The sequence below is a fragment of the Nymphaea colorata genome, chromosome 2 (assembly GCF_008831285.2).
Source record: "Nymphaea colorata isolate Beijing-Zhang1983 chromosome 2, ASM883128v2, whole genome shotgun sequence".
NCBI lineage: Eukaryota > Viridiplantae > Streptophyta > Magnoliopsida > Nymphaeales > Nymphaeaceae > Nymphaea > Nymphaea colorata.
Genome location: NC_045139.1, coordinates 35001374 through 35015768, shown reverse-complemented (window position 1 = coordinate 35015768; position 14395 = coordinate 35001374). Strand labels below are relative to the sequence as shown.

At 40.5% G+C, this 14395-nt stretch overlaps 1 protein-coding gene across 1 annotated transcript; it reads left to right on the top strand.

Annotated features, from left to right (window-relative positions):
• The first annotated feature begins 10203 nt into the window (after positions 1 to 10203).
• LOC116248239 (serine carboxypeptidase-like 45) lies at positions 10204 to 13868 on the top strand. The gene is made up of 10 exons (XM_031620906.2): positions 10204 to 10462; positions 10540 to 10641; positions 10732 to 10827; positions 11069 to 11158; positions 11282 to 11364; positions 11581 to 11862; positions 11946 to 12070; positions 12546 to 12638; positions 13118 to 13235; positions 13524 to 13868. Exons 1-10 carry the CDS (start codon positions 10204 to 10206, stop codon positions 13671 to 13673), a joined length of 1398 nt encoding a protein of 465 aa, XP_031476766.1. The 3' UTR covers positions 13674 to 13868.
• The last annotated feature ends 527 nt before the right edge of the window (positions 13869 to 14395 follow it).

Below are 14395 nucleotides of genomic sequence, written 5' to 3'. Positions count from 1 at the left end.
TCTTGATAGAGATGATGTATTGGATCAAAGGAATATTAGATTTCATTGAAGGAAGTCCAATGGATCGTACACAGAATGAAAGCATCCTGATCAAGAGCCTTCGCTTTCACATGCCGAGTAGATTACCCGGTCCTGTAGGAATTATTTTTCTACAACTTGGCCCCCAATGATACTCGACGTCCCAAGAGGGGCATACGTTATGGTACGTGTTGGCTGCTAGGCATTATGGCTGTCTAGGAATGGCATCGTGTTCGGAGGGGCCAAGTTGAATAACAACCGGCTTCATTGGGACGTAATCTTTGACGTTGGTTTTTGTATCTGATAACAATTACTCAAGTATACTTGGTGATCCATAGTTTTTGGACTCTCATGATCGGCCTGGTTGGTAGCTTGCAATGTAGAAATCAATACTCAGTCCTCTCTCTTATTATTGGTCTCTGTTATTTCTTTTAAAATATTTGGGGTTTAACACAACCAAGTTCTCAGTGCTAGCTGGCTCTATGGTGGGGTTTGAGGAGAGAAAACTTTGACCGCTTGAACTCCAAAGCAGTAAACCCTCGTGATGCCACAATTAAGACTACTCCAAAGGGCCGGGTATAGTGTACAGTTGGTCACCTTGGTCACCTGGGGGCATGGAAATAATGTGTCACCGGTTCAATTCTCATAAGCGCTATGCACTGCCACATAAACCAAATTGCCCTCACTCAGCAACAACTCATGAGCGGTTTTCTCAAAGTTTCATGACTGAGTAGGTTCAAAACATGACTAAAAGCCCATTTTTATATACGTATTTCACAGAAGGAAGAACTACATGGTGTTCTTACTCAGCTGGTGCATGCAGACAGTACCTTGTCAGTAGCAGCATCGGTAGTCGTGCCATTTCTGATGGTGTTTTCAGGGTTGCAAGTTTGAACTTGCTATTCATACTTAATAATTGGCAATGGCCACAAGCTTCTTCGTTTTTTGTGCTCTCAACACGTATAGTTTCAACAAAAATGATGCATTTGTTTACATGGGTACCAAGTAAAAGGCTGGGTCATAAGCTGAGCAATGGGGGGAGGAGATATGTGGGGCGCATGTCTGCGTGCATGCAGCAGGCAAAAGGTGTTGGAGGCGAACCATTATTCTGCCCGGCGTCCGCTCCTTGCATGCAACGTTCATGAGAGTGAAGAATGGGAAGGAATGATTCCTAGCTGATTAATTGTTCTATGCTGTTCGACCGATCGGCCATTGTTCCCTTGAATATATGCCTTCGCTCCAGTGGCAGTCAACATCTTCCGGCGGCCCTGTTCCATCAACGGGAGCATCAAGTTCGGCAACTTGGTAATTAAATTCTTCTCGATATCTCATTTCGTTATGACCGTGAAACTAGTGGAAGAAATTGGCAGAGACCAACAACTGAAGTTTCCACGGTGTTGGGATTTTCCCATCTGGATAGTCTTGCGTCAATACGGGTCTATATCCGTTTTGGACCCTTAAGTATAAATACTCATGTCTTGTGATGGAGTGAGACACATTCAGTTTTCACCGTCTGGGTAATTGGTCCTCTTAGACATACGTGAATTGTCTGTCCTCATCACTGGGCTGCTATGGCTGAGGAGAGAAACTCATTGCCGCTGCCGCCGCTGCAACCTCCGCAGGGGAACGACTCTATGGGAACTGTAGCCGTTCTACCAACAACCACCGACATTCAGTCGGCGGTCGCCTCTACAGGTTCTACTTCCGCCCTATGAAATACACCCCTCTATGAATGGTTTTCAATTTCTGCATTTTCGTTTGTGCGCTATCTTTGATTCCTCGCAAAGCTCCAACAATGGGTTATGGGCCCACACCATGCTTCCGCTGCGCGTTTCTCCTTTGCATTCTGTCTTCACGCAAAGGGAATATGACAGAAATGTGGAAGAAGAGGGCACCAGGCGACGGTTTCCGGCCATCAGGCAGACGTCGGCCGGCCATTAGGCGATGGCCGGACCTCCCCATACTGGTGCGACCCGCCGGCGGCCACCCACGCCGTTGGGTGGCCTGCCAGTGGCCTTTTTCGACACTGTTTTCAGCCGCCCGACAAAGGGAAAAGAGGGAAAGGGGAAGGCGACGGAAGGCATTGGCCTCTCCGTTGAAGGGCGACTGCAGGAAGGGAGGCCACCGGCGGGTTCGCCGTCACTGGACGGCCATGACGGCACCCGTCGGCGTGCACCCAAAGTCGCCCGTCTTCCTCCCGCTGCCACCGCTTATGGCCAAATTTGAAAGATTAGGGCACAGGGACAGACGACGACAGGAAGGGCGACGGCCGGTCAGAGGCCCGCCGGCGGCTTCACCGTCACCGGGCGGCACTGTGAGACCCGCCGGCGCCCACCCAAAGCCTTCCGTGGAGTCCCGCCGGTTTCCCTCGCCGTTAACCGTCCTGCCATTGTTGCAGCGGTTTCGATCGAGCAGGAGTCGGTCAGGCGGAAGGCAGGGAGGCAGGTCGGACCCGGGTCGGGTCAAGTTCTGACTTGAACCGGATCCATAAAAGTTAAAAAAAAAAAATTTCTCGTTCCCGCCCGGTTTTTCGCGTGCTTTGTTTTTTTTGATTTCTTTTGGATCAGGTCGGGTCCGGCAAGACCCGACCCGTATCCATATGGTCTGGTTCTTTTAAAACAGAGCCGATTCGGTCCGATTCAGAACCATTTCAGCCTGTTGGGGACCGATTCAGATCATTTTCGACCCGATTCAGGGCTTTTCAGTCCGGTTCATTTAGTTTTGGAACCGGTTCGGACCTTTCAGGCACCGATTGAGGGTTTTTTCAAACCGGTTTATTCTGTTTTGGAACCATTTTTAGCCTTTCTTCAATCGGTTCTATCCCTTTTGAGACCGGTTCATCTAGTTTTCCATCGGTTCAGTCCATTTAGGACTGATACGGGACCGGTTCTAAGCTAGAGGAAGCTGGTATATGTGGTTGTATGCCCATTTAATGTGTTTAATGAATTGGTTCGATCATTTTAGATCGATATGAGACCGATTCATTATGTTTTATGGAGCTTTAATGAACAATTTAGATAACATTAAGTTGATTATGCAGAAATGATCCGTGTGTTTCATTTTATGTGTGATTTTATAACATATTTTTATATCATGTTTTATTTAGGATTATGCTGAAGTTAATTTTGTTGCATGATAATAAAGTTTGTATGATAACGCTAATGTAAAGAGCCTATGATTAGTTAAATCATGTCATACATCATCAAAGTGACTACGCATGATTTAAAGGTACATTAGTGTACATGTTGTACTTATTTTCATTTGAAATAACATAATTACCCAAAGGTAGTGTGTTATGTTCAAAAGAATAAGTAGAGTAAAATAGGAAAATAGATCCTTACATAGTTCTGTCATTTTACACCCAAAGGTGTTATGCTTAACTATAGTTTGGATTTACATTTCCTAGTTTTACTAGATAAAGTTAAGACAGAATACATATGCGTATTAGGTATATTACCAAAGTAGTAACCTAATGGCCGCTGATATTTGTCTTGGAAATAGTAGACATAAAGAGTCTTTTATTTAGTTTATTGTTCCATATGGTTTGTCTCATATAATGCATGTCAACTTATTGATATCTTTTGTCATTTGCAGTGACTGGTTCTATTTATTTTAATGGCTCAAATCCTATCCCTTTACTTGCTGATTCAAATTATGCTTAATGAAAAGAAAATGTTGTGTTTACATTGGGGTATATGGACCTGGATATGGCTTTGAGGCGACCTGAGCCACCTCCTCTTACACCACAAAGTACACATAATGAAACAGTGTACTTTGACAAGTGGAAGCGTTCTAACCGACTAAGCTTGTTGCTTTTGCAATCAAGGGTCGCTAAAAACATATGTGATGCTATCCTACCTTGCAAAACGGTGAGAGAGTTCTTGGATGCAGTTGAGGCTCAGTTTGTCAGCTCTCATAAAGCCAGAGCCAGTAGCTTAATGTCAAAGTTAATATATATGAAATATCAAGGATGAGGTAACATTCGCCAACATATGTTAGAAATGAGGAACATTGCCTCTCAATTAAATGACATGAAGTTGACTATTTCTGAATCTTTCTTGGTATTTTTTACTTTGACCTCTTTACCAGCTGAATACACTCCTTTTAAGATCAGTTACAACACACATAATACTGAATGAACATTCAATGAATTGATGTCTAAGTGTGTTGAAGAGGAGGAAAGAATGAAGGGTGAAAAGTTGCAAAGCGCACATATGGTTTCTCACTCTGGGGCTGGTAAAATTGGCATAAAGAAAAGTTCAATGAAAATGAGTGCCAAGAAGAAGTCAACAGGTCAAGCTTCTTCTCAAACTGCGCAGACTAACTTAGCTCTTATAAAGTGTTTCTTTTGCAAGAAAAAGTGGCATAAGAAGTCAGACTGCATCAAGTACAAGAATTAGTTAGATAAGAAAGGTAATATGTCATTTGTTTCACTTGAAAGTAATATGTTCATGTTCTTATTAATAGCTGGTGGATTGACTCAGGTGCTACTGTTCATATTGCCAATTCTTTACAGGACTTTCTCAGCAAAAGGGAACCAACACTACATGAGAGGAGCATTTTCTCAGAAAACAAAATGCTCACATGTGAAGGTTGTAGGAGAATGCCAGATTAGGCTTGATACTGGCTTTGTTTTGGATCTTCATGATGTTTTCTTTATTCCATCATATAGTAGAAACTTAATTTCTGTATCAAGTCTGGACAAATTTGATTTCTGCTTAAAGTTTGAGAATTCAAAGATGTTCATTTATAAAGCTCTTGTTGAAATTGGTTATGCTATTTTGTGTGATGGCTTATACAAGTTGAATGTGAAGATCCAATCTTCTGAATTGTTTGTTTCTAGTCGTTGTGTAAGTGGCAATACGCGTAGTACCATAAAAGATGATTCGTACATGCTATGACACCGTTGTTTGGGTCATATCTCTGAAAAGAAAATAAGGAGACTCTTAAATGAAGAGATTTTACGACCTCTTGATTTTACAGATAAAGACATATGTGTAGATTGCATAAAAGCAAAACAAACTAACATATATAAAGAAGGTGTCGAGCGATGTACTGAAAGATTATGAATTGTTCACATAGATGTTTGTGGACCTTTCCCTCCTTGTTACACAGGCGAAAAGTATTTTGTCACATTTATAGATGACTATTCTCGGTATTTGTATCTCTACTTAATCTTTGAAAAATCCGATGTGTATCAAGTTTTCAAAGACTATAAGAAAGAAGTAGAGAAACAAACCGGTGAAGTTATCAAGATAGTCATATTAGATAGAGGTGGTGAATATTATGGTAGGTTTACTGAGATGGGACAAAGGGAGGGACAATTAGCATGATTTCTAAAGGAAGAAGGCATTGTGCCTCAATACACCATGCCAGACAGTGCCTATCAAAATGGTGTAGCTGAAAGAAGAAATCATACGCTTAAAGAAATGGTTCGAACTATGATAAATTACTCCACTCTCCCTCTAACATTGTGTGGTGAAGCTCTCAGGACAACAGTACATATCCAAAATAGGGTTCATAATAAATCTGTTCCCACAACACCTTACGAATTGTGGACAGGTAGGAAACCTTCTCTCTCTTATATGCACATATGGGAATGTCCTGCTAAAGCTAAGTTGTACAACCCTTACATAAAAGCCTTTGATCCTAGAACAAACAGTGATTTCTTTATTGGTTATCCAAAAAGATCGAAAGGATATAGGTGGGGAGGCAGATGTTCGTTCGGCAGATTGGGGACAAGAAGGAAAGAGTATTGAGGATGGGAGGAGGATTGACGCCGTCGGGTCAAAGAAAGACACCAGCCGTTGCTGGTCCACGGGTGAGAAGAAATCAATCCAGCCGTCGTCGGGAAGACGAGTAGACTTGGTTGAGAAGAAAATGGGATGAGAGAGAAAGTGACGCCCCAAGTGAAAATCAATTTATTCTTCATTCATGCGTAATCCAAAAAGCCCTAATTTCAAAGCTTATATACATGAGAAGCGTCTCGGTTCACTTAGCTCCTAACTCGAGACAGTACAAAGAACTTAAAATAAAACGATTCTAACACGTCTCAAACCGAGACGGTACAAAAGAGTAAATAAACATAAACAAAAGGGCGCCTGGATTCGATCTGGTTGCGCCCGCTCTCTCTACGGATTCGGACCCTGTCACACCTTTTTTGACCTTAGCTGCTCCACCCGTTCCTCCCACTGCAGCCATATAAGTAATACCCAAGGGTTCTATTAGTGTCAAACCCTGAACCATGCCAAGGTGTCGTGTGGTCCAACTCACTCGCGTGCACTTGGCCCTATGTACATAGGTGCTAGTGCAACCCTGCATGTCGCTCCTTGGGCTTGCGCCCATCCTTGGTCGTGCGCCATGCTGCGGCCTGCTGCTCACGGCTCTCCCTACTGAGGCTAACCTCACCAAGCAACAAGGACATAAGCCTATCGGGTGGTAATCGGCGTGCCCAACTGCTACTCACGCCGCTGGTCGGCTCCACTCTAGAGCTCTCGGCCAGGCCTTCGGCCGTCCTCAATGGTGTCAAAATAAGGCACGTATCAGGCTCTAACCCCACTTTAAAAAAAATAAAAATTTACACGTCAATTTAGAAAATTTCACTTGTTTTATATAAAAATTTTAAAAAATGAGATTTCGCTCTAGATAAAGTTTAGAAACTTTAATTTGAGCCCCCACATAAAAAATTTCAGATTCCTCTCCTCTATATATATGACACGTGAAGTTAAGGTTGACAGAAATTTTAAACAAGTTGAATCAATCGATGGCCCATAATTTGGATTTTAACTCATGAAGTCAATTAGATGACTTGAGAAATTTATTATTATTTTTTTTAAAAAAAAAGCAAGCTTCACCTGTCGTTGTACAAAACAACAACTATTATACTAAAGGCTTGGAAGCAAAGGGAAAAAGATGGCAAAGGAAGATAAACCCCATCGGTAGAAAGAAAGGTACGTTGCATAAAAGTGGTCTAATGGTTGAACAGTGAGATCAAGTGAGAAACCGTTCAAGCGTGAGAAACTCGTGGCTAGCAGAAGTGTAACTGGTCCTCACCTTGTAAGAAAATGAATGTTTTCCAACCATGGTTCTGCTGCGGAAACGTCATACCTTCTTTACTTTACTTCGAATTATCTTCCACAGTGACGTAACTTAGAGATGCCTACCTAGCATCTCACGTCTCTCTTGTTTTAATGGGTGAGCCGGAAAAAAATTTTTAGAAGGGCACTAGTTCATAGATTTGGTTCATAGGTTTTCATATTTTAATGGGCACTCACATGTATAACAACAAAGTAAATATTAAACGATCTTAATATAAAAATAAAATAAAAAATTGAGAAGGTGATGTTGGCAGACCGGCCAATATGTGGCTCTACCGCTGGCTAGAACGTCTTAGCTGGTCAAATAAGGAGCATGAGATGAAAGCAAGAATCTTTATCGATTTCTATGGATGCTACTTTTATTTCTCTCCCTCCCCTCTCTCTTTGCCATCACTATCCATCATGCCTTGGATTATTCATCTCTGTTTTCTCTTTAAATAAAAGATTTTTAGGGCCTTTTCGTCATTGCAAACTAAGAGGATGAGTTGCATGCTCCACTTGAACTCAAGCTCAATTTGTTTATAAATGAGTCGAGTTTTGACAAGCGAGTTTGATTAGTCGAGCTCGAGCTGGCTAACTTGTTGTGAAACCCTAGCATAAATCCATCATTTTTCTAGTTGAATTACAAAAACATGATTAAAGGATAAATACAATAAATGGCCAACAATATTAGGAATCAAGTTGATTAGTTTGAGGCAATGAATTAGTGGAGAATTATGTAATTGGGACCCACAACCAGGAGTAGAGCCCCGCAGGGGGCCTCGCCCCCTCAAAAAAAAAGAAGTTAAAGTCACATGTAAATTTTAAAATAAAAATACATACAAAAATTTTTGAAAAATGATATTTTGGCTTCCAAAAAATTTTTTGAAACTATAATTTGCCTCCCTCACAAGAAGTTTCTACTCTGCCTCTACCCACAACCAACTTCATTTTCTACCTTTTTTTCTAATTAAAATAGCAACACGAGAGATGTCTGACAAACATGCTGAATGCTAAAAGCGTTGGGTCTCTCATGTTCAAAAAGGCACAAGAATACCGCGTGTGATGAGTTGAAGACTTATTTGTTCATTTTTGTTAAGAAAGAGTGTGGATTAGAATAAGGGAGATTGACAGACGGTGCTCTTAATAAGAAAACTAATAAGCCCTCTACCTAAAAATGCATGGCATTTTTTGAGAGGGCGTCTGATTTAAATTTTAGTTTTAGAATTAAAAATCTAGAAACAAATTTTTTCCTAAAACTAGAATTAAGACCAAAATTTCAGTTCTAGTTTTCTTTTGTATTTAATAGTCTAGAATTTTGATTTTAGAATTGAAAATGACATGTTTGACAAAATGTAAACGGAATTTTGGTTGGTTTCGTCCTGGCGACTTGGATCACAAGGAAGCGACCTCATATATTGCAATATGTAAATGGAATTTCGGAGGAGGTGCACTCAGTAACCAATTTTTCTGTGCCTCTTTGCATCTGCTAAGAGTAATATCAGGACTGGATTTGTCTTTCTCTCTCTTTGCATCGGCTGTCTTTTATTTGCTATTGGGTACTCTTTCGCTTCATTTATCCACCCTCTTCCCATATTTTTTACATTTTGTTGTTTTATTTTGTTTTTGTATTTAAAAGACTTTTGCCCATTTTATGGGTTATATATATCTCTGTCATTGGCATGGCTGCCATCATTGCCGGTCCTTCTCTTTTTCTAGTTGACAGCAGCGATGATGGCGACAACAACGACGGCAGTAACGACTTCGGCAAAGATGATGATGGCGGCAACGATGATGTTGATAGTCTTCTTTAATTTTTATTATTTTATTTAAATGCATTTATGTTTTTTTTTAATTTTAAGGGTTTTTCTGTAATTTTATGTTTAGTCATAAATAGTGACAACTATTTTGATAAAAGAAAAAACCTGGACCGCCAGCGAGTGTTTGATCTTCTTCCTCTATCTACTGGGCATCGACGGCTAGCGAAACACTTTAGCCTTCTATCTATCTATCCATTTTGCTAGAGAAACCCCCCCCTCTCTCTCTCTCTCTCTCTATATATATATATATATATATATATATATATATATATATATATATATATATATAGCGTGGATTTGTGATATACTCGAGAGATCGAGGGTCCGTTCTCAAAAAACAGTGGATTTCCCCTTTGTCGAATATTAGAAATCTATGATTTTGAGATCCAAAGTTTGCCAAAACTGGATCTCATGTCGCCAGTGAAATTTAGTTAGTCTCGGATTTCAAATCTTAAGCTATCAAACATAACATTAATGATAATAGAATCACAAATCTAGACTTTTGCTTTAAGAATAAGTTTATAATTTCAGAATCAAAAATCTGTATTTGACAATGCAATTTTCGTCTCATTAGTCATTACAAATAAGAACTTCATTTTCAGAATTCCACAATTCTGACCTCATAAATATCTCCTTAGATTGACCCTGTCATAGCCACCTGATGGGCATTCAATCAGCCTCGAGAGGTGATTGGTTAATTAAATAAATTGTAGAAATGAGCTTAGCTGGGTTGGTGGGCAAGTAGAGGGGTATCATCAGGTCCATTCTCATGGATTTTTCAAAACGATGACGATTTCTTCCGTCCACATTTTAATATCTTCGTTCAGACCGTCAGATGAGTTATTGCGCTGGCCTAATAATTTAGTTTTTTATTTTTATATATAATTATATATTTTATTATAACTAATTATATTTATATAATATTTTATTTTAAAATTGTATTTTTAAATTTTAGCCGAGCTGAAGCCCAAGGAAGAAGTCACGGGCCAAGCCCAACTCATCATAGGAGCAACGGGATTGTCATCACAAAATCGTCGGTTTTGAATGGTTTCGAATGTATCTCTCGATCTCTCTCACGGCTCCTCCTGAGTCGGGCAAGATGAGATCTCGTTGTTTAAAAACTATTCTTTCTATAAGCTCAATATACGAAGAAAGGGAATGCACAGGAAATCACGTAAGTCACCAGATACAGTTGCGTACTGGAAAAGATAACTACTTTGGCTTTGGCTATTTAATGGTTGTCCGACTTGAGTTAGCCACCTTCATGATCCCAAGTCTCAATGCCAGTAATGGGTTCTACACCATGGAGAAGTATGGTCATGGCGACTCTGGCGACTCTTCTGTTGCACCTGAGCTTCCCAACAGAGGTTTGTTCTTCTGCAACCTCTGATAGAATCACCCGACTGCCGGGACAACAGCCAGTAGATTTTCAGCAATTTGCTGGATATATTACTGTGGGCAAAAAGAGAGAACGAGCTCTATTTTACTATTTTATTGAGGCAGAAACTGAACCATCCTCTAAGCCTCTCGTCATCTGGTTCAATGGAGGTCTGATCACCATTTCCCTTGGAATTCTTGATAGATTTCACAACTTGGGTCTGAATTTTTTTGTGGTTGCCGGTCAGGGCCTGGTTGTTCGTCCGTGGGCGTGGGAGCTTTCACGGAGAATGGCCCCTTTAGGCCTAGTGGTAACATACTGGTGAGAAATGCGTATAGTTGGAACACAGGTATCCCTTTGGTGTGCTTCCCGGTTCGTCTTTTTACCTTCTCTTGATATTTCTTTCTTCGATTCACATATGGATGTCCATATTTTGCAGAAGCAAACATGTTGTACGTGGAGACGCCAGCAGGAGTTGGGTTTTCATATTCAAGAAACATTTCTGATTATCGTGACATGAACGATGAGAGAACAGGCAAGATTAATGTGACTTGTTTACAGCAAACTCTTCTTCTTTCCAAGAACAATTGCATTTTAAATAAACAACTGGGGAGGAGCAAGTATGTGGACCTCTAATTTCAAGGATGAGAAAATATGAAAAAGGACGGCATATTTGCACGTAGATGTGGAAATTGGTTGGTTTGATTGTCTATGAACTTGAGCATATAAAGTTCATCCCTGTGACTGAATTATTATTTTTCTTTATCCCGTTGCAGCAAGAGAAAATCTAGCATTTCTGCGACGTTGGTTGGTCAAGTTCCCCGAGTACAAGAACAGAGACCTCTTTATTACGGGAGAGAGCTATGCAGGTAGGCCATCTCTCCACCAGTCTGCCACATAAAGTTTGAAATTATAAGGTAGAATTAGATGATGCCTTCAAGATGTGAATTTCTTCCTTCTGTATTCATCCTTTGTTCGGTTTTTCTTGCCGGGCCACTACATTCCTCAGTTAGCTGACCTCCTGATTCGAGCGAACAAGCAGCAGAAAGAGTTCAACCTTAAAGGAATTGCTGTGAGTTTCAAATTATGGAAGCATTCTTTAATTTGATACCATCGAGTTTGCCTTTATCATTATTGACTACCTAATCAGTTACAAGCTTTTGCAAAAACTGGGTCTCTTGCTCTTCCAAAAAGGCACATGAAAAGAGCTTCAATTCATGCTGTATCTATCACTGGTTCAATACATAACATTCTGCATCGGACTTTCTTCTCTTTGTTCTCTGGGCAGTTGGGCAATCCACTTTTGGAGTACTATACTAACTTGAACTCGAGGGCAGAGTTCCTATGGTCTCATGGAGTGATATCTGATTCTACATACAGAATTTTCTCACGGAACTGCACTTATAGCCTATACTTAAGCGAGACTTACAGGGGAAACGTATCGTCCATCTGTGTCCTAGTTATGAGCACCGTGGAGAGGGAGATGAGCAAATTCGTGGACAAGTATGATGTCACTCTTGACGTCTGCATCTCATCTCTTAAGATGCAATCTCTAGTTCTGAGTCCCATGGTGAGCCAGAGATTCTGAGCCGTCGACCCTTGTTTTTCCTTCATTTTGTATTCATGGTGGTTCCTGCCCATTCCCCATTGCAGAAAATGACAGGGAAGATAGACGTGTGTGTTGAAGATGAAACCGTTAACTATTTCAACAGGAAGGATGTTCAGAGGGCTCTACACGCTCGACTAGCGGGAGTCTCCAAGTGGGAAGCATGCAGCAGGTTGTGATTTTTCTTCTTAACTTTGTATTCGATTTCGAAACCTTACTTTTTCCCTCTAATTCATGGCACTGGAGATTGGTCTTCCGCGGTGTAGTGGCAAACATCCTGATTTTCACATAAAAAATGTAATAGATATTCTTTTCATAATTTCACATAAATAGTTACCAATCTGTTGCTTCTTTCAGCATACAAAGACCAAAATGAAAGAACAGAGAAAAGAAACTACTTTTATGATCTTTCATATCTTCTATTTGTTCACAGTGAGTGCCATTTGCTTGAGTGGATGTGAAACGTCAAAAATAAATTTTCCTGCTTCAGTATCCCTAAAAGCTAGTGACAACATTACAACAAGTGCGAATTTGCTATTCCTACGCTGATTACCTGAGGAAGTTTGATGTGGAAAAGGGAAAACATGTACAAGTATTTTATTGTTCCATAATTAGCTTCAACTTCTAATAATTTGCTTTTCTTTCAGCATCCTGGACTACAAGTTGCTTGATGTGGCGATCCCTACTATCCCTCTTCTTGGTTCCATTGTGAAGTCTGGCATCCCAGTCCTGGTTTACAGGTTAATTTCCTGTATCTGCAGTATCTTTCTGTGTGTAGATTATGTTGCTTCACTTCAGATAGGCGTAAATAGATAAAGACATGCAGTGGTCAAGTACTGGCACTGCCAGTTGAAAAATCACGGGTTCAATTTGTAGGGAGGGTAATTGTTCGAGAAAATGCAAAAGGTTAGGTCCTTTCCTCTCTCTGTAGAACCCTGTGAGGTCGTTTGGCAAATAAAAAAACTTTGTAAATATTCAATAAAGATTCAATGGCACCTCCATGAATCTACCTGAATCTTTAGGGTAAAATCATGGAATCATGGAATGCTTGCAGAGTGTTCTAACTGCCAAACAACCCGGATATGTAACAAGTGACCAAACGGCCATGTCCGTTGTTGGGTACGATCATTTTCCAAATACATCTTAGGCAAACAAGTTTCTGAAAAGAAAATCAAGGGCAGCTGTCTCATACTGTCAATCCATCTTAATGTTGATGCAGTGGAGACCAGGATTCAGTGGTTCCTCTGACAGGAAGCCGAACTCAGATTCATGGATTAGCTGCTCGTTTAGGACTCAATACAACTATTCCTTACAGAGTCTGGTTTGCAGGGAAACAGGTAACGAGCGTCACTTTGATCTACAGCAGTGGTACATTGGCAAATCATTTCTTTGTTTCTCCCTCATCTCATTTTGTTTTTAGTGAGGATAGCATTCTCTCTTCTTTTTAGCTCAGAAACGCCAAAACCAATTGGCAATCTGTTTCTCCTTATCTCGATTTGTTTTTAGTGAGACCGTGAGGCTTGATTCTGAAAGAAAAAAGAATGGAGTTACTGTTGGTTGTGGTCTTATTCTTCAAATGTTGGATTCTTGATATCTCTAACTGGCCTTTTCCTTCTTTTTGGCAGGTTGGTGGGTGGACACAAGTCTATGGGGATATCTTATCATTTGCCACCATTAGAGGAGGTTCTCATGAAGCTCCTTTCTCACAGCCACAGAGGGCCCTTGTGCTTTTCAAGGCGTTCCTGCAAGGGAAACCACTCCCTGAAACTTTCTGAAGTCAATGTGCCGAGTGGAGCGCTTTCATTCTGATCAACTGATCGGTCTTTGAGCGATTGGTGTGTGTGTGTGTGGGACTTTAAGGAAGAATTCTGTCACAAGGAAATAAACCAAAACAGCGAGGAAATAAAATAACCCTCAAGTTATGTAAGAATTCCAGTGCCATTTGAATGTAGCATATGCAATTTACTCGAGATTTTGTGATTAATTAGCGCGTGTAGTTTGGTTAGTCCCTCATTGAGGGCATGTGAACGTGTCCTCTTGTATGGACACAATGTTCGTAACGTAATCTCTGACATGATTTCGAGGACACTTTGTCTCATAAAATGTAAAGCAGCCATCCACATTTCACTGTTTTAACAACGATTTTTCCCTCAATTTAGTGGGACAGAAAATCAGAAAATGCAGGATATGTTGGTTGGCGCTCTGTCATAACTCAGGTGTGCTAAACTGTTAGAGGGCAAGTTGGGATCTGCCAACCAGGTTGATTGGCATTCTGAATGTGCTCTAGTGATTGTGGATCTTTTGGCAGCCCTTACAAGTGACAATGGGAGCCTCATTGTAAAAAATTCACATGAATTTAGATCATTCTAGAAAGACAGGCAAGTAAAAAATATTTTGGAAGCATGGAAGTAAAGATAATATCCATATATCTGTAATAAAGATAATTGAAGGGCAATTCAGGTTAAAATCGGCTACCTAACGTTTCACCATTTGTTTG